The sequence below is a fragment of the Podarcis bocagei genome, assembly GCF_964188305.1.
Source record: "Podarcis bocagei genome assembly, chromosome: 14".
NCBI lineage: Eukaryota > Metazoa > Chordata > Lepidosauria > Squamata > Lacertidae > Podarcis > Podarcis bocagei.
This window is the reverse complement of record NC_138139.1, coordinates 45,278,280-45,303,743: the sequence shown is the minus strand read 5'-3', so window position 1 is coordinate 45,303,743 and position 25,464 is coordinate 45,278,280. Positions and strand designations below refer to the sequence as shown.

The following is a 25,464-nucleotide window of genomic DNA, read 5'->3' as shown; positions in this document are numbered from 1 at the left end:
TGGCCAAAGGATAATTTCCATATGTGTATATTAAATCTTATGTCTCTGCTTGTTTGTAGTGATAAACCGAGAACCTGGGCTTAATAAACCATACTTTTCAATATTTTTTATGAAAAGGTATAATGCATAAATTTCCAGGTAAAACACGAGATCACTTGTTCTAGCTGTGAATCTCTTTTGTTCCTCCGCTCACCCCTCTCTCTAGGGAAACTTTGTGAAGAACCTACAAATGCATCATGGCAGTTACACCTGGCCAGATGGCAGCATCTATGACGGAGAGGTAAAGAGCGGGATCAGGCATGGCTTTGGCATGTACAAGTGTGGCACCTACCCTGTTTCGTACATTGGCCAGTGGGTCGAAGGCAAAAGGCATGGCAAGGTAAGTAAAGCACCATGGCTGAAGCATCGCCTGGATTGCTGGGGGAATCTGGGGCAGGAAGATCTCGCCTGTCCTGCGCTCAGAGCTGCTACCAAGTCTAGACACAGATTTAAGAATTGCTGAGTTGCCTGAAAGGGGAGAGACTCCATGAGGCAAGGCCTCCTTCCACCTGCCTTGTTCCACCCTCTAATCTCTGCTTCTCAATTTGTATTTTATGTACTGTGTTTTACCATTGTTTTATTGATTATAGTTTAGAAATTATTTATTATAACTGCTGAGTGGATTTCTGTTTAACTTTTATATGTTATTATTTAATACTGTTCTAGTGATTGTTGAATGCTACTTTTTGATATAGGTTACCTATTTTAAAGTTATATTTTATTATCACATTTTTGTATTGCATTAGATTGTTATAAGGTGTCCATTTTTTGTTTCTTCAGCTTGTAAACCACCTTGAGTATTGTAAGATAGAAAGACGGTACAGTGGTGCCTCGCAAGACGAAATTAATTCGTTCCGCGAGTTTTGTCGTCTTGCGATTTTTTTCGTCTTGCGAAGCACGGTGTCGGGAAAGTTTTGGAAAAGCTTCAAAAATCACCAAAGTCTTTAAAAACCTCAAAAAAGGCTACCACACCGCGTTCTATGAGTTGCTCCTCGAAGTCAAGTCGCAACTGTATTAACGGTGTTAAGAAAAAGGAAACAAACTTGCAAGACGTTTTCGTCTTGCGAAGCAAGCCCATAGGGAAAATTGTCTTGCGAAGCAACTCAAAAAACCCAAAACCCTTTCGTCTAGCGAGTTTTTTGTCTTGCGAGGCATTTGTCTTGCGAGGTACCACTGTATACAAATTAAAAATGATGATGATGACAAGGTGACTGATAGCAGTCCTCCTTTCACTCTTTGTGAGTTTTCTACTTTGCGATTGGTGTCATAGTTAAAAAGCAAACAAAACCGGGCCAGATCCAGACTTGAGGAGGCTCTCAGCCTCTTCTGGACCCCCTGTTAAGGAGACGTACCTTTTAATTATGGTAGGTAGCAGCAGCCGAGCTCCAGTGAATGTGTGCCAGGTGCAAGGAAGCAAGATGGCATGGTTTCCATTCTGACCTGTGTCAGTCAAATGTAGCACAATCTCCATACTGCTGCATGTTGTCTTTAGACAAAAAAACCCACGTTATTCTTCTTGCTGTCCACTGTGGCTGAATTTTAAATAATTAATACGCTTCCACCCCCATTCCATTCATTTCAGTGCAAAGGAAATGCAAATACGGAAACAGTAATCAGTTACATATTGTCCATAGACTGAAAGCAACAATGGTCAGCACTAATCATATTTGCAGGACTAATTTCCATTCCAACATGCTTCCTCCCAACACCACTGCCTCACAAGCTGGTTTTGAAATTGGGCAAATCTAACTGTTTTGGTTTCTCAGTTTTTCCCAGCCTTTGGTTCTCCATATTTCCACATTAGTTTTCAGTCCTCCTGAAAAATTATGACCATTTTAATGCTGTTTCCTCCTAACCTGCACTTTTTTGTATGCATTTTTTTCCTGACATGCGTACAGTATAATGAGCTTTTGGGTGTCATTTTCATGGATTTATAATGTACACTTTACCTTAAAAGGTAAAGGTAAAGGTACCCCTGCCCGTACGGGCCAGTCGTGTCCGACTCTAGGGTTGTGCACCCATCTCACTTAATAGGCCGGAGGCCAGCGCTGTCTGGAGACACTTCCGGGTCACGTGGCCAGCGTGACGAAGCTGCTCTGGCGAGCCAGCACCAGAGCAGCACACGGAAATGCCGTTTACCTTCCCGCTATAAAGCGGTCCCTATTTATCTACTTGCACATAGGGGTGCTTTCGAACTGCTAGGTGGGCAGGAGCTGGGACCGAAAGACGGGAGCTCACCCTGCCGCGGGGATTCGAACCGCCGACCATGCGATCGGCAAGCCCTAGGCACTGAGATTTTACCCATGCAAATGTTTAGGCACTGGTTGATTAATGTGCTTGTATTATGTGCTTTCAGGGCACCATTTATTACAACAAGGAAGGTTCTTCCTGGTATGAAGGTGACTTCGTATACAATGTAAAAAGTGGATGGGGAATAAGATGGTAAGTTTTACAACCTTTCTGATTCAGCAGATCTTTGGACACATATCAGCAGGACACATATCTGCAGGAAACTCCCATTTTCATTTATTACATGTGCATCAAGGAAGCCAAGGTACCCTCTGTTGGTTTTCCCCGTTATGTCCTCATAACAGCACTGTGAGGTAGGCTAAATGGAGAGATTGAGGACCAAACCACATATTATCATGATTGCATGTTCAAAACAATATACAGTGGTACCTCGGGTTACAGACGCTTCAGGTTACAGACGCTTCAGGTTACAGACTCCGCTAACCCAGAAATAGTACCTCGGGTTAAGAACTTTGCTTCAGGATGAGAACAGAAATCACGCAGTAGTGGCGCGGCAGCAGTGGGAGTCCCCATTAGCTAAAGTGGTGCTTCAGGTTAAGAACAGTTTCAGGTTAAGAACGGACCTCCAGAACGAATTAAGTACGTAACCAGAGGTACCACTACATTTATTTTAACAGAAACCAGCCATAATGGCCCTTGCAACTGGATTTTGTTTGTTTAACGTAGAATGATGACCAGTCTTAAACAAACCACCAAGGCAACTTGTGATTTGGCCTAAGAATTGCCAAAAGCGAGCTTCATGGCTAAGCAGAATTCATAGTTTCCTCATTCCAAGCTGAGCTTATCAGTCACTATCCCACAATTACATATTAGATATTCTAAACGTGAATCAAGTTGAAATGCACTGTCAAATATGGTGTTATGCATTTGGTTGGGCTATCTTAAATACTGTGGGTAGCCAAGGACTAATGAAAAAATAATACTGGAGACCTCTCTCCCACCTTTGAAATGTAAAATCCATCAGAGTTTGGGAAGGTGGCATCTTGGGAAGCTTTTCATTTTATATGCACTTTTTAAAAAAATTAATGCAAATACTGTAGCAGCTACTGGTTGAGGGGAGCAGTAATTATCGGAATTGAAGCAGGTGAGGAGGGAGTATTTAACCTTTTCTTCCTTGCTGCAATGAAAATTACTCCTCCAAGGTTGCTGTTCGCATTGGGAGTGAATCTAGTGACCTTCCAAGGTGGACTTCCTATAAACATGGAGGTTCCGTTCAGCTTTTATGGGTAATATACTTCTCCACTGTAATTTTCTCTTTCCCCCTTTAAAGCCATCTGCTAGTAGCTGCATCACATCTTGGGGAAATGACTTCACATCATCCAGAAATGACTTTATGAAATGTCAGTCTATTTTGAAACAATATTCGTTGGGATTGCCACTCTGCTTTCTTTGTTCATTTGTTTCCTTCCTAGTTATAAATCTGGAAATATCTATGAAGGCCAGTGGGAGAGGGACATGCGTCATGGAGAAGGGCGAATGAGGTGGCTCACGACGAATCAGGAATATACCGGGCAGTGGGTTAATGGCATACAGGTAGGGCTGAACTGCTTGGATGTTAAAGTGGTACAGATTTTTTTTTTTTTTGGAATTGTGGGAAGGAATGTGGAAACGCCAAAATTAATGGTTCTTATTACCCTCAGTAGTACCGAGTTAAAAACCAAAGAGGAATGTAAATGGGTAAAATTGATGGTAATTGCAGCCAGACAGGTTATAGCGAGTAATTGGAAAAATGCAGAAGAGCTGGGGTGAACCAATGGCGGAAAAAACTGAATAATATTATAATTTTAGAATACCTAACTGTGAAGATACATAGAATGAAAGGGCTTAAGGTCAGTGAGAAAGAGGAGGATTGGTTTGAGAAGATATTGAATTATTTGGGTAGGTTTGAATAATTTGGGGCATTAAAATGTTAAAAGTTAAATAAACCTTGTGGAGGGTGTTAAGGTATATAGAAATCAACATATGGTTGATTTGAATATGTTATTATTTAATATTATTGAATATGTATATTATTGAATATGTATATCCAATGTATCAGCCGCCTGGGGGGGTTTCACTGTTTGTGTTTTGGTGGTTGGTAAAAAGTAAAATATTTTTTTAAGTGGTACAGATAGGACTCAAGTAATCATTAGATTAATTGTGTGACTTGGAGCCATATCAGGGTTTTGTTTTTTGAATCCTCTCCATGGGAGGGCAATTTCCATTAGCCTGCAGTGTGGAGGGGTAGGAGATCCATCTCTTTCTCCTCACCCAATTACCTCACAATGCGGCAATTGGCAATAGAAGTAAAGCTCTCATTAACATATTTGTGAAAGCTACTTGTTACACGGATGATCGCCATGGCTAATAATTTCGCAAGGATCATAGGACTACCTTGTTAAATTGCACCCCACTTTTAGACGTGTGACTCATTCATGGTCCATATATCAGGGTTTCCGAAACCTGGGTCTCCAGCTGTTTTTGGACTACAGTTCCTATCATCCCTGACCACTGGTCCTGCTAGCTAGAAATGATGGGAGTTGTAGTTCAAAAACAGCTGGAGACCCAGGTTTGGAAAACCCTGGTCTATATGGAGAGCAGCCATCTTTCTTAAGTGGAATTTTACAGAAACCAGGAATGCTCCTAACTGACACACTCTAAATCAGGGATAGGGAACTTCTGGCTTTCCTGATGTTCTTTGACCCCAGTTCCAATCATCCATGGACCATTGGTCATGTTGGCTTGGACTGATGGGATTTGGAGTCCAGCGGCATCTTGACGTTCCTCATCTAGCTTCTACCATATTCTCTGGTTAAGTTGGGAATTCTTGGGAAGTTGGGACGTCATTACTTCAACCAAAGGCGTTCTTGAAGCAATGTTGCAATGCAACAGATAATCTGTTCCACAGTGCTCCGTGGTGTTGTTCACCTAATTCACCTAAGCATTGGCTCCCAGTACGTTTCCGAGCATGATTCAAAGTGTTGGTGCTGACCTTAAAAGCCCTAAACAGCCTCGGTCCAGTATACCTGAAGGAGCCTCTCCACCCCCATCGTTCAGGCTGGACACTGAGATCCAGTGCCGAGGGCCTTCTGGCGGTTCCCTCACTGCGAGAAGTGAGGCTACAGGGAACCAGGCAGAGGGCCTTCTCGGTAGTGGCGCCCGCCCTGTGGAACACCCTCCCATCAGATGTCAAAGAGATAAACAACTACCTAACATTCAGAAGACATCTTAAGGCAGCCCTGTTCAGGGAAGTTTTTAATATTTAACGCTGTACTGTTTTTAACACTTGATTGGGAGCCGCCCAGAGTGGCTGGGGAAACTCAGCCAGATGGGCGGGGTATAAATAATAAATTATTATTATTATTATTATTATTATTATTATTATTATTATTATTATTATTATTATTCTAGTGCACTCGCTGAGAGTTGGTTTTTTAAAAATCTTTTTCAGCACGGCTATGGTACCCACACTTGGTATCTGAAGAGAATACCCGGATCACAATACCCCCTAAGGAATGAATACGTGGGAGATTTCGTCAATGGGGACCGCCATGGACACGGGAAGTTCTTCTTTGCCAGTGGAGCAATGTATGATGGGCAGTGGGTTCACAATAAGAAGCAAGGCATGGTAAGATTTGGGGTATGGAAAGCTCAGAAACATGGCATGAAACCTCAGCCTCCTCACTGGAACTGTAAAACAAGTGATGCTGCAGAATAAAGGGTTAATTAGAGCACTGGCAAAGCCTCTATGTCTACCCATCAATAGCTAGTTCTCAGCATTTTGTTGCAATTCAGTGTGGCCCACAGAATCCTGCCTACAGTGATGCTAACTGGTGTGTAGTTAGCCTGTTTTTATCTCTGCCATTGGGGACATAAATTTCCCTTTCCCCCCCCTTCAGGGTAAGCTTGTGTTCAAGAATGGCCGTGTCTATGAAGGCGAATTTATAGATGACCATATGGCAGAATATCCATCTTTTCAAATTGACATCATGAATAACCAAGATCTGAGTGGCATTCGGACGACGAGTCCCTTTGGCACCGGTGAGGAGCCTGAAGTGTGGCGGAAAGTAATTTGGGTGTTTAGCACCTTGGACCCTCAAAGAAGTTGCTGAACTACAACTCCCCACAGCCCCAGTAAGCAAGGCCAACGGCCATGAATGATGGGAGCAGCAGTTCAGCAACATCTAGAAGACTAAAGGCCCCTCGCACCTGGACTAAAGTGAGGGCAGCTGGAGTTAAAATGCATTTAAAAAATGTATTTTATGAGAGTGAATATGTTTAGAAATGCACATTTTTGTGAGGATTTCAGTATCGCATGTGTGGAATAGAATTATGGCAGACACCAGTGTCGTGTGGTGAATTTTTTCTTAGGGGAACAGTTAGGAACAGAGGGGCCAGCTTATGAGGGCAATTACTGGGGGTGTTGCAGGCGTGAGCATCGCACCTCCCTCCCTAAGCCAGACAGAAGCTTCCCGGGCTTTGGGAAGGAGGTGCTAGGGGAACATTTAGGGGACTGGCCTTGTCCCCCTAGTCCACGGACCACACGCTACAGGTGAACACAGGCAACACAACGTCGACTCGAGAAAGGTTAATAGTGCAATCATTTTTATTTGATTTGAAATATAAATTTACAACAAAATCAATTACAAATCCATACAAAGAGATTTCTCTGAATCTCAAGACTCCGTCTCCTCCATGGGTCCTAATTTCAACGCTTACAACTGCCTATCAGTCCGTTCTCCTCATTTTTGTCCATCTCGTTTATCCATCGTATTTGTTACTTTACAAGCAAGATTAAAATCCTGCTGATGTTTCCATTTGCTTACAATGGTCTCTTAAATAAATTGTAAATTTCCCCCCATTCTTTTTTAAAGTTCTTGTCCTCTTGGTTCCTGAGCTTCCCAGTTAGTTTTGCCATTTCAGCATAGTTCATCAACTTGGTTTGCCATTCCTCCCTGGTCAAGATTGTTTCTTATTTCCATCTCTGGGCTAATAACATCCGTGCGGTTGTTGTTGCATACATAAATTGTATTTTCTGATCCTTTGGAATCTCGGTACCTATAATTCTTAATAAAAAAAACTCCTGGTTTTCAAAGAAACATTATTTTAAACATTCCCCCCCCATTTCATTATATATCATCTCCCAAAAGGTTTTTATTACCTTATATGACCACCACATATGATAAAAGATACATTATTTTTCTTTACATTTACAGCAGGTATTTGTACTTGCTCTATACATTTTGAATAGCACAATCCTAACTATGTCTGCTCAGTCCTCTTGAATTCAATGGGGCTTGCTCCCAGGTAAATGAGGTTAAGATTGCATCCTGATTAATCCTTCAGGTGTCTACTGGGGTCCTCAGGTCTGCTTGTGCTGATGTTGCCCTTTAAATTTTTGTAACAAATAATTACCAGTTTGATTTCTTTCCTCCCACCGCCTGCCCCGTTGCGAAGAGAGTATCAAAGTTGTTGATGGCCCCGATAGTACATCTGCACTGGGAACGGATATAGAAATAGATATATCAACTTTGTTGGCTATATTTCCGGAAGAAAACAGGGAAGAAGAAATCAAACAGGTAAAATGGCTTACATTTATGATTTTATTAAAAAAATGATTTTTAATTTCAAGGAACAAAACATACCCGTACAAGAAAAATACAACTTGGTAGTTGTACCGCAAAGAAAGAAAAATAGAGGCTGATGGTTGTAGTTTTTAGACCTACCCAAAAAGGCACTGAAATGAAAGTGTCTCTCCATAAGGTTCTATGAGTTGATGGAGGGTGAAAACCATATTTGATTGCCTTAGCAAAATCAATAAAATGATACCAGGTTGTATAGAAGAGGCATGTCCAACAAGTCGATCATAATCTACTGGTTGATCGCAGGATGTCCATGGTCAATCGTGTGATCCTTAGCGATCCCCCCCCCAAAAGCTCAACAACTTTGCCTGTCAATGACAATGGGTATATCACAGGCGGCATTATTATACTGTGAGTACAGTGGTGCCTCGCAAGACGAAATTAATTCGTTCCGCGAGTTTTTTCATCTAGCGAATTTTTCGTCTTGCGAAGCACGAAATCCCATAGGAATGCATTGAAATTCAATTAATGCGTTCCTATGGTCAAAAAAAGTCCAAACAAAGCCAAATTTGGTACAACAAGAGTTTATTAAGTGCTCTTTAAAGTCACACATACTGTAAAGAGCATTTCAAAAATTGAAGGAACAATAAATCAAGTTTCTAAACATGACAGAAAAACATTTAAAAATCAGCAAAGTGTACAGTACATTTTCTAAGACAACATGGCCCAATGGTCACGGAAAATCATAAAAATTCAAAAGAAAACCACACAAGCTCCCAGATTCTTGCAAACCCCTCCTCAACTGTTCCCCCAGCCAGCCACCACACAGAAATTCAAACCCAGAATTTTTTTTAAAAAAACAACAACATGGCCCAATGGTCACAAAAAATCATAAAAATTCAAAAAAAACAAAAACAAAAACCACACAAGCCTCCAGATTCTTGCAAACCCCTCCCCAACACCAAGTCCTTGAATTCCAAACACCCCAACCCAAAATCCAAAAACCCCCCAAAAAGTTTTAAAAGTTTAACTTACCAAATGGCTGCAAAAGAAGTTTTGGAAAAGCTTCAAAAATCAGCAAAGTCTTCAAAAACCTCAAAAAAGGCTACCACACCGCGTGCTATGAGTTGCTCCTCGAAGTCAAGTCGCAACTGCACCTCTTCAAGCAATGCACCCTGGATATTAATGGTTTTAAGAAAAAGGAAACAAACTTGCAAGCCCATAGGGAAATTTGTCTTGCGAAGCAGCTCAAAACCCGCAAAACCCTTTCGTCTAGCGAGTTTTTCGTCTTGCGAGGCATTCGTCTTGCGGGGCACCACTGTAGATTGCAGTCTTTTGGGAATTGGACGTGCCTGGTATAGAAGGTGTGAGTCTTCCCTTTATGCAGTGTTGGAAATGTAAACCTTCAATCTCTTTGTCAGTCCGTCCATCTCTTAATATCTGGGCAGGATTCACCCACCAGCCCTGTTGGTTGGAAGTCCTACACAAGGACCTCTGCTTGTGCAATAGGGCTTTCCCTCCACTCTCCCCCAATACCCCTTAAATTTATCTCTGCATGGGGTCAGGAAATCGCCCAGAACAGCACACTGGAGCAGGAGATCATTTGTTCTGGCAGACTGAAATGCTTGAGCTGATGGAACATTCAACGTAGCACATCATTGAAATCCTCCTTTAGTCTTAATTATTGCTACTGATCATAGAGTTTTCAAGGTAGCATACAAAAAGGACAATAATAATAGTAAGATGATACACAGACACAATTAATGCATAGAAAAACCCTTTCCCCAAAGAGCTTCATTAATAAGTCAGACTGGCAAATATTAATAAATATGAGGTATATAAATACAAAAATATTTTATTATACATATCTACGTAGCTTATTTAATACGACAAAATACTTATACTTTTTTATTACCGGTTTTCTATCGAAAACTATATATATATTTGTCTCCAGACAGAGTTTGCTGTACTGAGATATATCTCGGAACTGAGGCGAATCTACACCTTCTACAGCAGCTTAGGATATGACCATTCTCTTGATAACACTTTCCTGATGACGAAGCTTCAGTTCTGGCGATTTCTAAAGGACTGCAGATTCCACCACTGCAACCTTACGCTTGCCGACATGGATAGGATCCTGAATGGTTTGCATTCCTAATAGAATAGACTGTCCATGTTATTTTAGTAGTGGCAGAGCAGCAACCAATAAGCATGGGCAAATAGCCCATTTGCAACTTAATGAAGCCAACGCCTTGCGTTGAAGTTCAATGATTGGCCCAGTTCGCATGTGTCACTAAATCATGGTGTGGCGGTAAATGGAAGAGCCTCCACAAGTTTAAGCAAAGCCTTAGGTTTGCGTGTGTACACACACACACACACACACACACAGTCACCCCACATGTCCCAATCAGGGGGTTGGATCCTGCCTGTCGTTGACTCTGGCTTCACCTGCTGTTGGCCTCCCTTGCTTCTGCCCTACCAGTCCCGATGGGCACAAGCCACCACCACGTGGGGTGAGCCTCATATTATGACTTTACTTTTGGTACAGTTCTCTTGCTATTGTTCAGTTAGTGTAGCCGGTAATCCATACTGGATGGAAGGGATATAACTGTTTTATGTGCATGACATAAGCCAGTTTTCAGAATGTCTTTACCCTAAAATAATTATAATTAATTACACAAAACATAAAATACACACCAAGATTTTCAATTAAAGTCAGGAATGAAAACAAGTTGACCTAAAAAAACAACAACTCAAGTTAGAACTCTACCTCTGCATTGCTCACTGTATACAGTACAGTGTTTCTGTTTGTTTTTCAGATAAAACATTACTTGAAGAGATTCACTCTCCATATGAGACTTTGCTACTCCGAATGTTTTTGACATATCTCATCTATTTGTCCTTCCACATCTATCATAAGGAGTTTGAGTAAGTGGCTTGTCCATCAGCTAAGGTAGCGCCGAACCTGAGAATAGTTTGCTGAAAAGTCACCAGTTTAAAATCTCAACACAAGGCACCTCCAGGCTGTCAGTAGGGGTTCAAGTGTATATTGGATAATTAGAATTGTGCCATTAAAGCAGATTAAAGTGCTGTGTTGCCCTAGGTCAAAAAAATCCATTTCTGAAAAATAGACTTCCAGAATTTTGGAAAGTGACAGGTAATTGCCTTGAAAAGTGTTGAATGAGCAAAATGATTAATGGGAAGATGTACAAACACTCCATAAGCAAATCAGGATTAATGCTTGTCATGGAACTTCCCTGCAAACAGATTGGAATGAATGTTCAATTCAGTTTTTAAAATGATTTATTTGATTCTTCCAACATATAACATGTACACACAGAGACACACAAAATAATATATATAATAAAGTAAAACGGGCACAAGGTTTGAAGCATAAAGACTCTTTTGAAACTGACTGGTATGGCTTTATTATATATGTTCTTAGAATGAAGACAAAGAACATTATAAAACCTTTTGCTTAATGTAAACTGTTGATTGCCTTCTATATAAACGGTTGCCCACGATAGGAACTTAGAACGTTGTTTGGATGTTCCTTCGGATGCAATGCCCAACTCCTATCTTCTGGATTAGGGAGGGATAGTTTCTAAAAAATTATTGTTTTTGGATCCATAAATAGTCAACATAGTTTTAAAAAAACAAAACAAAAATAACCAAACCAATTAGCTGTTGAAAAACTGCAGCCCTACAACACATAACTCTAAAATGCAATCTCTTCTGAATTTCTGAAACCTGTTTCCTCCGCATATCGCAGTAGTGACTGCTATATCGAATTCCTGTTTTAACTCCAGCAATACGAGTCCCCGCCTCTTCAAGTGCTTCTGCAAGTTGATGGTCAAGAATATCTGTCCTAACGCCTGCCAAATAAAAGGTGGGCTATGCATTTTAGTTTGGTTTGGTTTCCTACATTTCCCCAGATTTCATTTACGCACAGATGTTTGGGCCTTTTTCATCATCTGGCTCTTCTCTCCCCCCCCCCGCCCCCGTTTGCCTCTGCAGGCATCTTGTTCAGCGACCGGCAACAAACAGTCTACGCTATCAATTACATTGACAAGTGTTGGGAGATATTCAGGGCCTTTTGTCGACCAAATCCCGTTGCTCCGTACGAACCGACCATGAAGATGAGGCACTTCCTCTGGATGCTGAAAGTAATCACCATCTCAAGGATTTATTTCAGGTCTTGTTAGCGACGGATGTTATCTGTCAGTGTTGGTTCATCTCAGGTTCTCATTTTTCCTGTCATCCATTCTCTGCATTTCCCAGTGGCGTAGCGTGGGGGGTGCAGGGGGGGCCGGCCGCACCGGGCGCAACATCTGGGGGTTAGGGGGCACAAATCCATGGGTTAGGGGGCGCAAATTACTTGCCTTGCCCTGGGTGCTGACAACCCACGCTACGCCACTGGCATTTCCACATCAGTTTGTTATTTTGTTATTTTTTAAAAAAGCCCTCATGAAAAATTATCAATATTTTAGCACAAATTTCTCATACTATACAATTGCATAGAATTTTTTCAGTTTTTGTATGCAATGGCGGCCTAATATACACATTTTCACAAAGCATGTTTAACCTAATATTGGCATGTTTTCACAAATATATGCCTTCGTATTTACAGCTTATTGTAGCTTTTGCATTTTTAACACATTTTGGCCCATGTATCATTTGGGAGGACATGAACTAGGTAGCAGCACGTGCTAAATTGAGAAATTTGGATAACACTAACCATTTTGTTGTTGTCGCTTCATTCTCCAGGATTTAAGACTCGTAAGCAAGCAGTTAACCGCTACCAAAATTGTGAATATACTGGCCAAAGACAGCCCTTGTGTGCGTGATGGAGATGACACTAACTTAGAACATGAGGTATATGTATTTCGGGAAAGTGTGGGGAAATATGGTCTGGGTGTAAATTTCTGCAGCTACACTGAAAAGAGCCAACCCACTTCAGGAGCTGTTTGGGCTTGGACTGTCCTTCGCCCAGAAGGAACTTTGTTTAAGAACAAAGGCTTTTGCTAGTTAATCAATATGATGAGTCATATAAGATTCTAATGTAGAGCTGAGCCACTCCAAGTAGGACTTTGGGCGAGTGAAATTAAACTGCCCCATTTGCTTTTTCCTGGCGTCTGTTCCATGATCCGGCCAGCATCAATTGCCCACCAGGCATCATTCCCCCTTCTACCACAAAGATCCAGAAGCATGGTCCTCACTCTGATTTGGCGTCGTTATTGTTAAGTTGTGGGTGAACATATCAGACGACACAGCAATTCTTCAAACAGCTCTTGTTTATTCACAGGCCAGAACAGAACTGAACTGAAGGGCTCAGCCAGCCTGCTTATACAGAGCTCCAGTACAATGTAACTGTAACAATTTTCTAAAACTATCCAATCACTGAACGTCACTTTCGATCCCTTATTTGCATAACTATCTACAGTATCCCCCTGCTGGCCCAGGGTGAGAACTTCAGTACATAACAGTTATGATGCCATGTCATCATGTGGTGCTGCCATGATGAGGCAATCAGAGTGAGGGCTGTGCTTCCTGCCTTATCTCGAGAGCTTTGCAAGGAAACAACATACCTGTCAGCAACCAGAGAGCCCATGGGTAGGCAAACTAAGGCCCAGGGGCCAGATCTGGCCCAATAGCCTTCTAAATCCGGCCTGCGGATGGTCCGGGAATTGGCATGTTTTTACATGAGTAGAATGTGTCCTTTTATTTAAAATGCATCTCTGGGTTATTTGTGGGGCATAGGAATTCATTCATTCCCCCCCAATATAGTCCGACCCCCCACAAGGTCTGAAGGACAGTGGACTGGTCACCTGCTGAAAAAGTTTGCTGACCCCTGAGATAGCCGCTTTCACATCCTTGCCGCTAAAGCTGCCCTCACTGTATTTCACATCCGGCAAACAGTATTGCAGGATTGGGGGCCCATTTTGACACAAACTAGCCCCCCTCCCCAATTAATTGGTAGAACTGACAACATACAGCCTTTCTCAACCTGTGGGTCCCCAGATGTTGTTGAACTACAACTCCCATCACCCCTAGCTAGCGAGGCCAGAGCTCAGGGATGATGGGAGTTGTAGTCCAACAACATCTGGGGACCCACAGGTTGAGAACCACTGAACAACAAGCAATAACTCAGTGATGTGAGACCTCTTGAAGGTCCATCACTGGAACCCACAGTGAAGTAATCTCAGCCTCCATATTGGCTCCACCCATCCAGGCTTCTCATTGGACCCTCCTAGGTTGGAAAGGGCTATGAAGAATTTCCTGGTCATACCGCATCCCTGAGCAGCAATGATTGTCCTACATCTGGTGTGTTTTGGCGTGTTCCTCAGCGCTGACTCCTGGTTCGAACGCCTAGCACAATTGCTGACCTGGCTCCTCTCTGACAGCTGCTTGCAGCTCAGCCGTTCCACAGGTCCCTAGTTAGGACCCCTCCAGGAATATTTTGCCACACGTTCTTGGTGGATTAGCGGTGGGTTTATTCCGATTTGGTTTGTTCTGCAGCGCTTCTCCAGTGCAGCCAAATTATTGCTGTCTGGAGGGGCTGTAGTGCAACAGAAGAAGGACAAAAATAAACCAGAACTTTTGTGGACTAAAAAGTAAGTGGATTTCAGCAGGAAAGACATGCACTGGTTGGAAAAGAAGCAACATGTCCATCCCAAAACTTTCGCAGGTACAAACGGTACTGAAAGTGGGCATGACTCGTTAATCATAAGAAATGTGCAATAAAAAGATGCCTGGAGGACCCTTTGATCTTGTCGATTAGAAGTGACTTGTTCTCTTCTTCCTTTGTTGTGCTACAGCTTGTTTTCCTGGAGTTTTTCGAAGCTCTGCTGGACTGTGCCCTGTTGTACGTCACCGATGAGATGCTGAAACAGCAAGCAGAAGAATCCAGTCGTTCAACAAGTTCCTTCAGAACAGATGAGTTCATAGACCCGGCTGCTGGGCCTCCTTTGGTTCAGGACTTGTTCTCTGATCAGGTTAGTTCTCAGAACATAAACATTGACTCTCTTCGCTACAGGTAAGGGATGAGTTAAATGCAGCAGCAGCCTTTCACGAGGTTTGCTGGCCTCCCAAATTGAGTTTGGGCACTTTCCGGAACGGAAGCCAGACATATCAAGCAAACTTAGGATCTTCAAAGAGGGGGCAGGTTTGGCAGGGTACATTGGCCCCTTAAAACCGTCAGGAGCAATGCTTCAACGCCTTCCACATCAGGAGGATTTGGGGAATCACATAGCCAGACAGAATTCCCAGCAACAATGCATTCTCTCAAGCCCACATTCCCAGCAGATTTGCACTCCTGTCTCAGCGACGTCTATGCCGGCTTGCTCATGTCCACAGAATGGAAGATGTTAGGATCCCCACGGATGTGCTCTACGGGGAGCCGGCTTCTGGCACCAGCCCAATCAGCAGGCCTGCTCTGCATTACAAAGATGTCAGCAAACATGACACGAAGACTGACAACGTCAACTCCACCATGTGGGAATCCCTCGCGGACGACCGCAGTGCCTGGAGACAGGCAGTCAAGTCGTGTATCCATAGCAGTGACCAGAGGAGAAACGACCACTGGGAAGACCGCAGAGAGAAGAAACGCCATGGTGCATCTGCCAGCAACACAGCTGGACACCTTCATCTGCCCCAGCAGCAACAAAACATGTCTCTCCTGTATCGGTCTCGACAGCCACAGCAGGCGCTGCAGCCTTCCAACAGCTTGACCTCAACCCCAAGGCGCATTATTCCATTGTCTCCTGAGACAGACGGATGCCAACAACAACAGGCCCCATATGTGAATTCTACCACTCAACATCTTCTGGGAACGAAAAGGAGTTTGGCTGTATTCATGGACACAATCTTGTTTTGACTTCTCTGGGCCTTAGGGTTAGAAGTTGCTGGCAGCTCAGCGGTAGGGTTAACACTGAGCTAGATTGACCAGTGATCTGCCTTTGGGGGTAAGGGGGCTTCCTACGTTCCTCTGGTGGTAAGACTCCCGGGGGCCAAAGCACTAGCAGTTCTGAGGAACTATGATATCAATAAACACCAAATGGCGCTGACCGCCACCCTGGAGAACAGGGGAACTGGTCACATGAGGACAGTGCAAGTTTCCTCTGCCACAGAACACAAGGACTCATGGAACGAGCCTATTGTGGGGGCAAAGGCAGGCAACATCATAAGGGTCCTAATTTTTAAAAAGCGACTGTTAACTCAGTGATAGGACACAGGATTTTTTTTGTAGAATGTCACAGGTTCAGTTTTTTAAAAATCAGGTGACGGGAAATACTTCTGCCTGAAGACCTGGAAGCTCAGTTGGTAGAGCATGAGGCTCTTAACCTCAAGGTCGTGGGTTCGAGCCCCACGTTGGGCCAAAGATTCCTTCATTGCAGGGGGGTTGGACTAGATGACCCTCATGGAGCCAGCTCTGTAATTCTATTATGCTTCTAGGCAATGCTGGGCTTGACGGACAAAGACCACATCAGCACCATTCATTTAAAGCACATTTAAAGCTCATGGGTTCTCCTGGGAACTGTAGTTCAACCCTCACAGAGCCACAGTCCACAACACACTTCTCAAACTACTGTTGCCATAATTCTTTGGGGGGAAGCCGTGTGCTATAAAAGTATGGTGTGGATGTGACCACGCTCAGAAATGAAGTTCTGGTGCTGGATCTAGACACATCAAAGAAGCGTTTCAGTTAAATGCGTTGTAAACTTTGTATGAGAAATTGGGTTGGCAAAAATGGAGCTCCACAGCAGCACCTGGTGAGTTAGAATGCATCAACAACACATATAAAGTGCTTTTTCTTTGCCAAGGTAGCTGAGTCCTTGATCTAGACCTATGTGCTTGCATATCTTTAAAGCACAATAGCTCTAACTGGAGTTCAGAGGGGTGTTTTCGTGTGCGTGTGTGTGCGCAAGTGTCTTTTATCCCCGCCCCCATATAGCACCTCCAACTAACTACAGTATTGTTCTTATTTTCTTCTATTCTTTTAAAATTATCAGTCCGTTCAAACCAGAAGTTTAAGCAGTGGCGAAACAAGCACTGAGACCACAGAAGCCCAGCATGTCAAGGCTTCCACAAGCAAGATTGTGCATTTTGTGGATGTTGGCAAGGGAAAGAAGTCCGAGGTCAGTGGGGTGATGAAGCATAATGGCTGTTTCGAGGTCCCAGGTCCAGGAAGGAGAGCTTCTTGCTTGAAATCGCAGAGAGCTGCTGCCTGACTTAGTACAAGGCCACTTTCCGTGTTCCCAGGAAAGGGCCTTTTCAGTGGTTGCCCCCCTAACTCTGCAACTCTCTTCCCTGGAAGGCCCACCTACATTCCTCTCTTTAGTTTCCCGAAAGATGGTGAATAGGTTATTTCGGAGGTTTTTGAGCATTGTGGAAGTTGAATTGCCCGTCATTCTCTACCACTGCAATCTGTTTATTATGTTGCTACCTCTGCTTGCTTTCTTGTAGGTTGTCTGATGTGATCACGCGATGGAAGCAGGGGATCACCAACCATTTGGGGCCACTGCGCATGTTTGGAATGCTGTGGGCGCCAGTCACAAAATGGCCACCGGGGTTGCATGGCATAACACAAAAACGGCTACCACACCCAAAAGAGCAGAAAAAGAAACAGGGACACAACATGGTGTGGGCACACCCTCCTATTATACCCCCCTTTCAAGCTGGGGAGGCACTTATAGCAGACTTCACTGTTCTCAGCCGTAGAGAGAAGCACTCTGTATTATTATTTTTTGTTCAGAGTACAGTGGTACTTCGGGTTACATACGCTTCAGGTTACAGACTACGCTAACCCAGAAATATTACCTCGGGTTAAGAACTTTGCTTCAGGATGAGAACAGAAATCATGCTCTGGCGGCGCAGCGGCAGCAGGAGGCCCCATTAGCTGAAGTGGTGCTTCAGGTTAAGAACAGTTTCAGGTTAAGAACGGACCTCCGGAACGAATTAAGTACTTAACCCGAGGTACCACTGTAGATGCGAGGGCAAATGTTCAGACCTGGCGCCCAGTGAAATGTGGGCATGTGGAAGAGGCCTGAGCTAGTGCAAACAGGTATTGAGCAGGAAGAATGGTGTAATGTGGATTTTTGAGGGGATATTTACTGAGGCTTTCTGTGGGTGGCGTAGGAAGTTCTGGCAGTTAGGCCTAGACATTGGGGCATTGAGTTGGGGCATTGAGATTTGGTTCCCAGCCAATGTTAGTTTACCTCTTATCCCCCCACTTGGGCACATGCACAAAAGCATCTTCCAGACAGAATCTTGTTGTGGGTATACCTGCAGGACCTCAGTGTGGCAGCACCTATACTTTGGAACTCCCTGCCTCTTGACATCAGGCAGAGGCACCTTTGCTGTAATCTTTTCAGTGCCTGCTTCAAACATTTTTCTTTAGGCAAGCCTATTCAGACAGGTAGCAGCTACATGCATTTCATTTCAATTTTGTGAAACAAATAAATAGAAGAGTAAAGAACATTGACACTGTTCTCTTGAGTCTTTGCCATGAACTCGTTTTTGAACAACCTCACCTGGGCATATATTTATTTTTGCTTTATGATTTATCTTAATTACGGTACCAGATTTTGAAAATAACACGATCTCCTAACTCAACAACTCATTTTTTATTTTTTTATTATCTTTTTTCTCATTACCACAGAAAGGAAAAGGCAAGAATGGAGGAAAAGAGGGCAAAGGTTCTCGGCATGGTTCAAAATCTCCCAGTAAAGAAAAAAGTCTCTCTCCTCAGGGTGGGTCCTTGGAAATTCTGGTCCTTCCAATCTGAGCCTTGTTGTACAGGATCTTTTTTTGCTCTGAGGGAAAAACTGGCATTGAAATTAATGTGGTTCAACTAGGCCTTTGACAGTTTAACATCCTGTAATGTTTTAAATGTGTTTGTGGGACGTGTGTGTGTTATTGGCTCATGTAGTTTTTTGTTTGTTTGTTCCTGTTATTGCATTTTTTGTGTTTTCATCTTGTATCTTTATGTTGAGAACCGTGCTGAGTTCTACGGGTGATGACACCAGCATTTAAAGTCAGTGCAGTTTAGGAAGGCTCAGCCCACCACCACCTTGATTCAAAAGGGCATCCGGTTGTAGTTGACAAAAACTCGCTCCTTTATCTCAAGAACTATAGTGCAAAATTTGGTTGTGGTAACTTAAGAGGTGTCTGAAATGCATAGAGAACAGGCAAAGAGACAAATGACTTTCCAAAATATATAGCAGATGCTTTTCTTCCTTTCAGCCATGAATTTTAATGTCACCTTCTCTGCTATTGTGGAAGAGAAAGAAGAAAGTGTAGCTCAGTCTCTATCAAGCATGGAAGCAGGGCAAGAGTCAATTCTTAGCGCTCCCATGAAGGAATTAGCAGGTGAGAAAACTAGAGCTTTTTAGATAGCAAGCTATCAGGTATGGATCATTTTTTTACCAACGTAAAGAATCATTTTTGCATTTTTGGAGTTGCTATTATTAATATATGTACGTTTATGTTTGGCACACCCACCCACACAATTTCATAACCCAGAATGCAGCTTCCAAAAACCTTTGTTAGGATTTATTTTGTTTGCTTTCATGTTTAGCCATTGAGCAAGCTAAAGATGTTGCCCTTTTAGTATATCTCTTTGTTTTCCTATATTCTGGGTGTTTTGTTTCTTTACTTCTGGATTGTGTTGGCACCCACAATAAGTTGACCTTTATTTATTTGAAAAGCATTCCCTTCTCTATCCATAGCTGCCAAGTGTCCCTTATTTGGCGGGACAGTCCCTTATCCCAGCGCCATGTCCCGCTGCTGTCCCTTATTGATGATGTCCCTTAAATTTCCCGGGTTTCAAAGGAAGCAGCTCCTCTCCCTCCCTCCCTGCCGGCCAGGGAAGAGGGAGGCTCCAACTGTGTCACTTGGCTGTGTTGCTCACCCAATGAGGAGTCTAAGAACGACGGGGTGGAGCTTGCATGCTTTGTGCCGATCAAATTGGCCGCGTTGCCTGGGGACTTGCCTTTGCTCAGCGCTTCCCAGCGGAGAGGTGACGGTGGTTTTCCTTGCTGCATCCCCTTTGCCGGGTTGCTGCGCTGTGGGAACCACCACTTGAGGCTTCGTTTGACTGCTGGTTGACTAAAATCCTTTATTTTGGCTGCTGATCCCTTATTTTCGAGGCTGCTGGTCCCTTATTTTCAAATCTGTAAGTTGACAGCTATGTCTCTATCTAATCTAATTAGAGGTGCTGCTTGCTGGAAGGGTCACACTGAGCTGCAGATTGTGCAGTATTTGAGTACACATTCCTGTAAGATTTCCTGCTGTCACAAGAGGGCAGTAAAAGAACACCAGACCAGAACACAATAACTTGCACCTTCCTTTTTTGAAGGCTTTCACAATGGGACAAGTTGCTCTGACCCCACAGCTAAGTCCCAAACGAAGCGTGCTTGAATTCTGTAGTGGATTGCAAGCCATAAGCCATAAGCCAACAGTATTGCACAGATGGGGAACCTTTGGCCCAGGGTCTAAATACAGCCCTCTATGCATCTCTGTCTGCCCCCCCAGGACTCTCCCTGGGGCCATACACCTCATGAGATACACCCCTCACTAACCCTGCTTTGCACCCTCCTTTAAAAAAAGAAAAGAAAATGTTACTGATTTTTCAAAATAGCAAAATAACAACCCCCACAACCAACATCCCACTACCCTTCAAATGAAGGTTCCTTAGAAGAAAGCATTGTTGCAAAATGTCAGGTCTGTGCAGCCATCTTGGGTGCTTTTGTCTGGTTCGAATGGATCCCCAGACTCTGATTATGCTGCTCGCTTGCCTGGGCAGAGGATGGAAAGGAACTAGCTTACCATGCAAAAGGTAAAATTCACATTTGTTGCTCAGCCCACTTTTAATTCTGGCCCTGCCTACTCCGCCTCCACCGCCCCACCTTCCTCCACCCTTGGATCCACATAGGATCTTCTGCATCCTAAGCGTGTGCTCTGCTGTGAAGCTATGATAGTCTTTCCCCTACAACAGGGGCTGGCCAAAGGGGGTGCTCTGCTGCAGAAGCGCCCATCATCCTCAGCCAGCACAGCCAATAGCCAGGGATGATGGCAGTTGTAGGCATCACACATAACTGGAGGGCGCTTCGTTGGCCGTCCCCTGCCCTACAACTAAAACTCCATTTTATTTCCCATCCCCTCACTCCGCCGTCTTGCAGATAACCTCGAAAGTGCAAAGAACGAGCAGAAGGACAAACTTGGTTTATGGATGAGCCAGATCTACATCTTTTTTGTCAACAAATTCTTTGCCGGCTACAAACACTTGGAAGTCGTGAAAGAAACCATTATAGACAACAGGATTCGGCACGCTGAATTCCTTGTACTGAAGGAAATCCAAGAAGCTGAAGAAGAAGCAAAGTGAGTTTTCAGCTTTTTTGCTTATGGATCATGGTTTCTAACCTGCTCCCAAATTTGGCAGGAGCCTTGCCACATGCGTTCATAGAATCATAGAGTTGGAAGGGGCCATGAGGGTCATCTAGTCCAACCCCCTGCAGTGCAGGAATCTCTTGCCCAATGTGGGACTCAAACCAATGAGCCTGATACTAAGAGTCACATGCTCTACCAACTGAGTTATCCCATCATAAAACAGGGTGCTTTGCTAGATGGCCCGGCTGTTTTCATTGGAGACATGCTGGCAATACCTGGCCTTCATTGCTATAGTCTGCCTTCTATTATGCCAGATTGAGATTACATGTTCACATGTAAGGCTAAACTGTGCCTTAGCGTTAGAAGTAGCTGTAGTGAGCCTTGATTTTTAATGAAATATATCTATGGAGCTAAGGAAGCAAAGTGAACAGGGTACCTGGAAAAATGAGAAACTTGAGAGAAAGAACATACTTATCCATGCCACTTCCAAGTTTGAGCCTTAGCATCAAAATGTTCAAATCAAGAAGACAATGGCAAGTACCACTGGTCATCTTTAGCAAAAGAGTTAGTTTTCTTCACTAGGGGATAATTTACTTCCTTTGCTTAGGCTGATATGATTAAGCAAAGATCAAGATTTAATATATATTTTAAACTGCCGCTGTATCTGTATTCGGCAGTTTAAAATATATATTAAATCTTGATCTTTGCTTAAACTGCTGCTATATCTGTATTTGGGACGCGGGTGGCGCTGTGGGTTAAACCACAGAGTCTAGGACTTGCCGATCAGAAGGTCGGCGGTTTGAGTCCCCAAGACAGGGAGAGCTCCTGTTGCTCGGTCCCTGCTCCTGCCAACGTAGCAGTTCAAAAGTACCTCAAAGTACAAGTAGATAAATAGGTACTGCTCCGGTGGGAATGTAAACGGAGTTTCTGTGCACTGCTCTGGCTCACCAGAAGCGGCTTAGTCATGCTGGCCACATGACTCGGAAGCTGTACACCGGCTCCCTCGGCCAATAAAGCAAGATGAGTGCCACAACCCCAGAGTCGGTCACGACTGGACCTAATTTACCTTTACTATATCTGTATTATCTCTGTTATACCCAATTGCAATTCAGTGTATTCCTGTTGTGTTTTATGATTTTCCTGATATTGTAAATGAGCCGGAACTGGTCTGTGACCATAATAATAAAAATTAATTTAATTAATTAATTAAAAATGATTAAGCAAAGTTTGCATCTGAACATGAAGCTGGCTGTTTCGATAAGGAATAATGGCTTCTTGATATCGTCCTGACATTTGCATGGGTGCCATTTATGGATTTGTTGTTTCGTGGCTCACGTGTTCTGAACTGTGTTACGACTTTTTGGTTTAAGAGAATCTGACCCCCCAACTTCTCTGTCCCACCCCACTCTGGCCACAGGCTTAATGCTATGAGGGAGGCAGAAGAAGCCAGAAAGCTAGAAGAAGCTGCAGCAGAAAAAGCAGCTCAGGAGCTGGAGGAAAGTTTGTGCAGAGAGCTGGAGGAAGCATCGATACAGCTGCAGTCTTCGCCAAAGGAAGAATCCCCTGTTTCACCACAGGCGCCACCAAGCACCAAGACTACCGGAGGTGGGAAGAAGAAGAAAAAGGCATAAAATGAGCAGCTGTACAATATCAGATTATTGTACTGAGGCATGTGGAATCCAAACATTGCAATTCATGTTAGCTTTGGATTACAGGAGTAATAAATATCGGAGCAATAAAACTGAGTAACTTTGTGAAGAAAACCGCACACAAATAATTCCAGACACCACCAGGTTTGTCAAAGAACTTTCAAACACAACCGCTATAAGCCTTTCTTTCATTTGGTTGCAATACTGTGCAGTTACATGAGACTATAAGTCAAGAGGACTTGCTTGCAAGTAGACAGGCATAGGATTGCAAGTATCCAAACTGCTGGTGTAATGCCCAGGTAGGGTCAGCTAGGAAAAAATATAAGAAAGAAATGGGATTTCCACTTATTTCCAACTGAAATGTGCAGGGGTGAGATCACACTTTAAATATCTCACACCCTTCCATTTTTTTAAAAAAAGTTCAACACTGATAAGATAGAGATGCTTCTTCTAGCTCCGATTCAAGAATGGGATGTTTACGATGCTTTCTGTAACTTCAGTTGAACCAATGTATATAGATTAAAATAAAATAAAGGGTATGTGTTATTGTTTCACACAACTTGGCTATCCTGAAGATGTGTTTCCATGTAAAAAAAAAGGTATAGAAGACAAGGACCTAGAGATAAGAGACAGAAGCAGGGCTTGCAGAATGGTAATCTGGGAAGAAACACCTTTGCAGCAAAACTTGTTCACTATCTGGCATTTCTGTTTCACAAACTGCTCCTTTGACGTAGGATCACAAAGCAGTAAGGGATCAGGAAAGTCATTAAATTCACGGCAACTCCATTTTTAAAAAATGTGTTTTTATTAAAGATTTTCTTGGTTTACAAAAGTATGTGCAATCTCTCTCTCTCCCCCCCCCCACCCCCAAGTAACATTTTTTACAGATCAGTTTCATTTGTTGAGACATTAGGAAGAAAAGAGGGAAAGAGGTGGGGGGGGGGAGGTGAGTGGGGGTGGTGTCAGGTGGTGATGTTTCTATTGTACTTAATATATGTGGGGTTTTGTGTCAGTGTTGCTTGTGCAGGTTCTCTGCTATTCACTTGTGTTCCTTTGGTGATGAGAGAGGTTGGGGTTGGCCTAGGGTGTGGTTGTTCATTTGTGGTTGGCTGTGGTGATCTTTGTTTTCTTGTGGGAGTGGGGTGTGTGTGTGTTTTTGAATCAGTTTAGCCATATTGATTTGTATGCTGTTGGAGTTTTGTCATTGTCTTGTTGGGCTGTGTATGTGATAAAGGGAAGCCATAATGGTGTGAAGGCCTCTTCTTCTGTTTGTCCCCCTGTCAGTTTCAGTTTATTGGTTAATTTTCTAGTAAGGCTGTTTCCCATACTATTTGGTTCCATTGATCCATGCTTACTCCTGACAGGTCTCTCCAGTGTCTGGTTATGGTGTTTCTGGCTGCTGAAAGTAGGTGGGTTATGAGTTATTTGTGGTGTAAATGTTGTCCAGAATAGTTGGATTTTGGGGCACTCCCACCACATGTGGAGGTATGTGCCTGTGGAGATGCACCCTCTCCAGCATTTTGATGAGGTTCCTGGGCGTATTAGCGCTAGTTTTCTTAGTGTTAGGTACCACCTGTAGGTGAGTTTCAGAGTGAGTTCTTTTCTTTTCGTTGATATAGATTTAAAGGGGGGTTTAGACCACATTCTGGTCCATTGAGTGGGGTTAATCTCATAGCCTATGTCATCCTCCCATTGTTTTTTGATTGCGTCTAGGGGGTTCATGAGATTTTGGAGTAGTATTTTGCATATTGCGGATAGCATCCCTTTACGGTATCCCTTTGTTGTTAGGAGGAGGTTTTGAAGGTTGTCAGGGGCCTAGTTGCTGCTGATTTTACTGCTGGATTGTTTAAGAGGGCAACTCCATTTTTGAGGGGAGCACAGCTCGGTGGCGGAAGAGATGCTTTGAAGGCAGAAGGTCCCAGGTTCTGTCGGGTATCGAGTGATGTGAAGTCCCTTTTCCCCAAGACCCTGGACAGAACCATCTGTCAGCATAGACAAGATTAGAGTGCACCACATCATTCTTTCCTCCCCCAAGCCAAATACAATGTAGTCACCTGGCACCCCAAAAGGTTAGATTCCAGTTGTTGTTGCTGCTGCTGCTGCTTGCCTAGAACAATAGTAACTGGGGGCTGTCAAGTCTTTCATGGCTGGGGCTTGCCAATCAACTTTGCAGTTCAGGTCTGGTTTAAGGCATTGCAAAAACATCCTCATTCAGCAGAAAGCTCTGAACTAAACTGAAACATCTAAATCTATTTACTATGTTCCCTTTCCCCACATTAATCAGGCAAAGCCACTCCCGAACTAAAGAGGGGTTTTTTTTTGCGGGCTCATGCCCCCGTCTACATTCTTGCGGGGCTGGCGTCAGCCCCGCGGGACTCAGGGATTCCCCAGTCTCATTAATATTCATCACCCTCGGTGCCAGCCAATCAGGTGGCGGTAGGGGCAGGCTTACCTAGGTGCTCTTAAGGTCGGGGCAGCCCTGGCTCGCCCCTTTTCTTCTCTACAGCAGCAGCGGT

General features: G+C 43.5%; 1 protein-coding gene across 5 annotated transcripts in view; it reads left to right on the top strand.

Annotated features, from left to right (window-relative positions):
- RSPH10B (radial spoke head 10 homolog B) overlaps positions 1-23,507 on the top strand; it is a 32,600-nt gene extending 9,093 nt beyond the window's left edge. For 2 of the 5 annotated variants that reach the window (XM_081169435.1, XM_081169434.1), the window contains exons 5-22: positions 206-379; positions 1,622-1,648; positions 2,396-2,481; positions 3,762-3,882; positions 5,780-5,956; positions 6,228-6,369; positions 7,786-7,907; positions 9,865-10,054; positions 10,730-10,838; positions 11,720-11,799; positions 11,928-12,076; positions 12,678-12,785; positions 14,729-14,905; positions 16,922-17,047; positions 18,571-18,661; positions 19,155-19,280; positions 21,092-21,290; positions 22,717-23,507. In XM_081169435.1, coding sequence (XP_081025561.1) covers positions 206-379; positions 1,622-1,648; positions 2,396-2,481; positions 3,762-3,882; positions 5,780-5,956; positions 6,228-6,369; positions 7,786-7,907; positions 9,865-10,054; positions 10,730-10,838; positions 11,720-11,799; positions 11,928-12,076; positions 12,678-12,785; positions 14,729-14,905; positions 16,922-17,047; positions 18,571-18,661; positions 19,155-19,280; positions 21,092-21,290; positions 22,717-22,930 — 2,418 coding nt within the window. In that variant the 3' untranslated portion in view covers positions 22,931-23,507. The remainder of the gene's footprint in view (positions 1-205; positions 380-1,621; positions 1,649-2,395; positions 2,482-3,761; positions 3,883-5,779; positions 5,957-6,227; positions 6,370-7,785; positions 7,908-9,864; positions 10,055-10,729; positions 10,839-11,719; positions 11,800-11,927; positions 12,077-12,677; positions 12,786-14,728; positions 14,906-16,921; positions 17,048-18,570; positions 18,662-19,154; positions 19,281-21,091; positions 21,291-22,716) is intronic. The other 3 variants (XM_081169437.1, XM_081169438.1, XM_081169436.1) reach the window with 3 other exon arrangements.
- Positions 23,508-25,464: the final 1,957 nt, after the last annotated feature.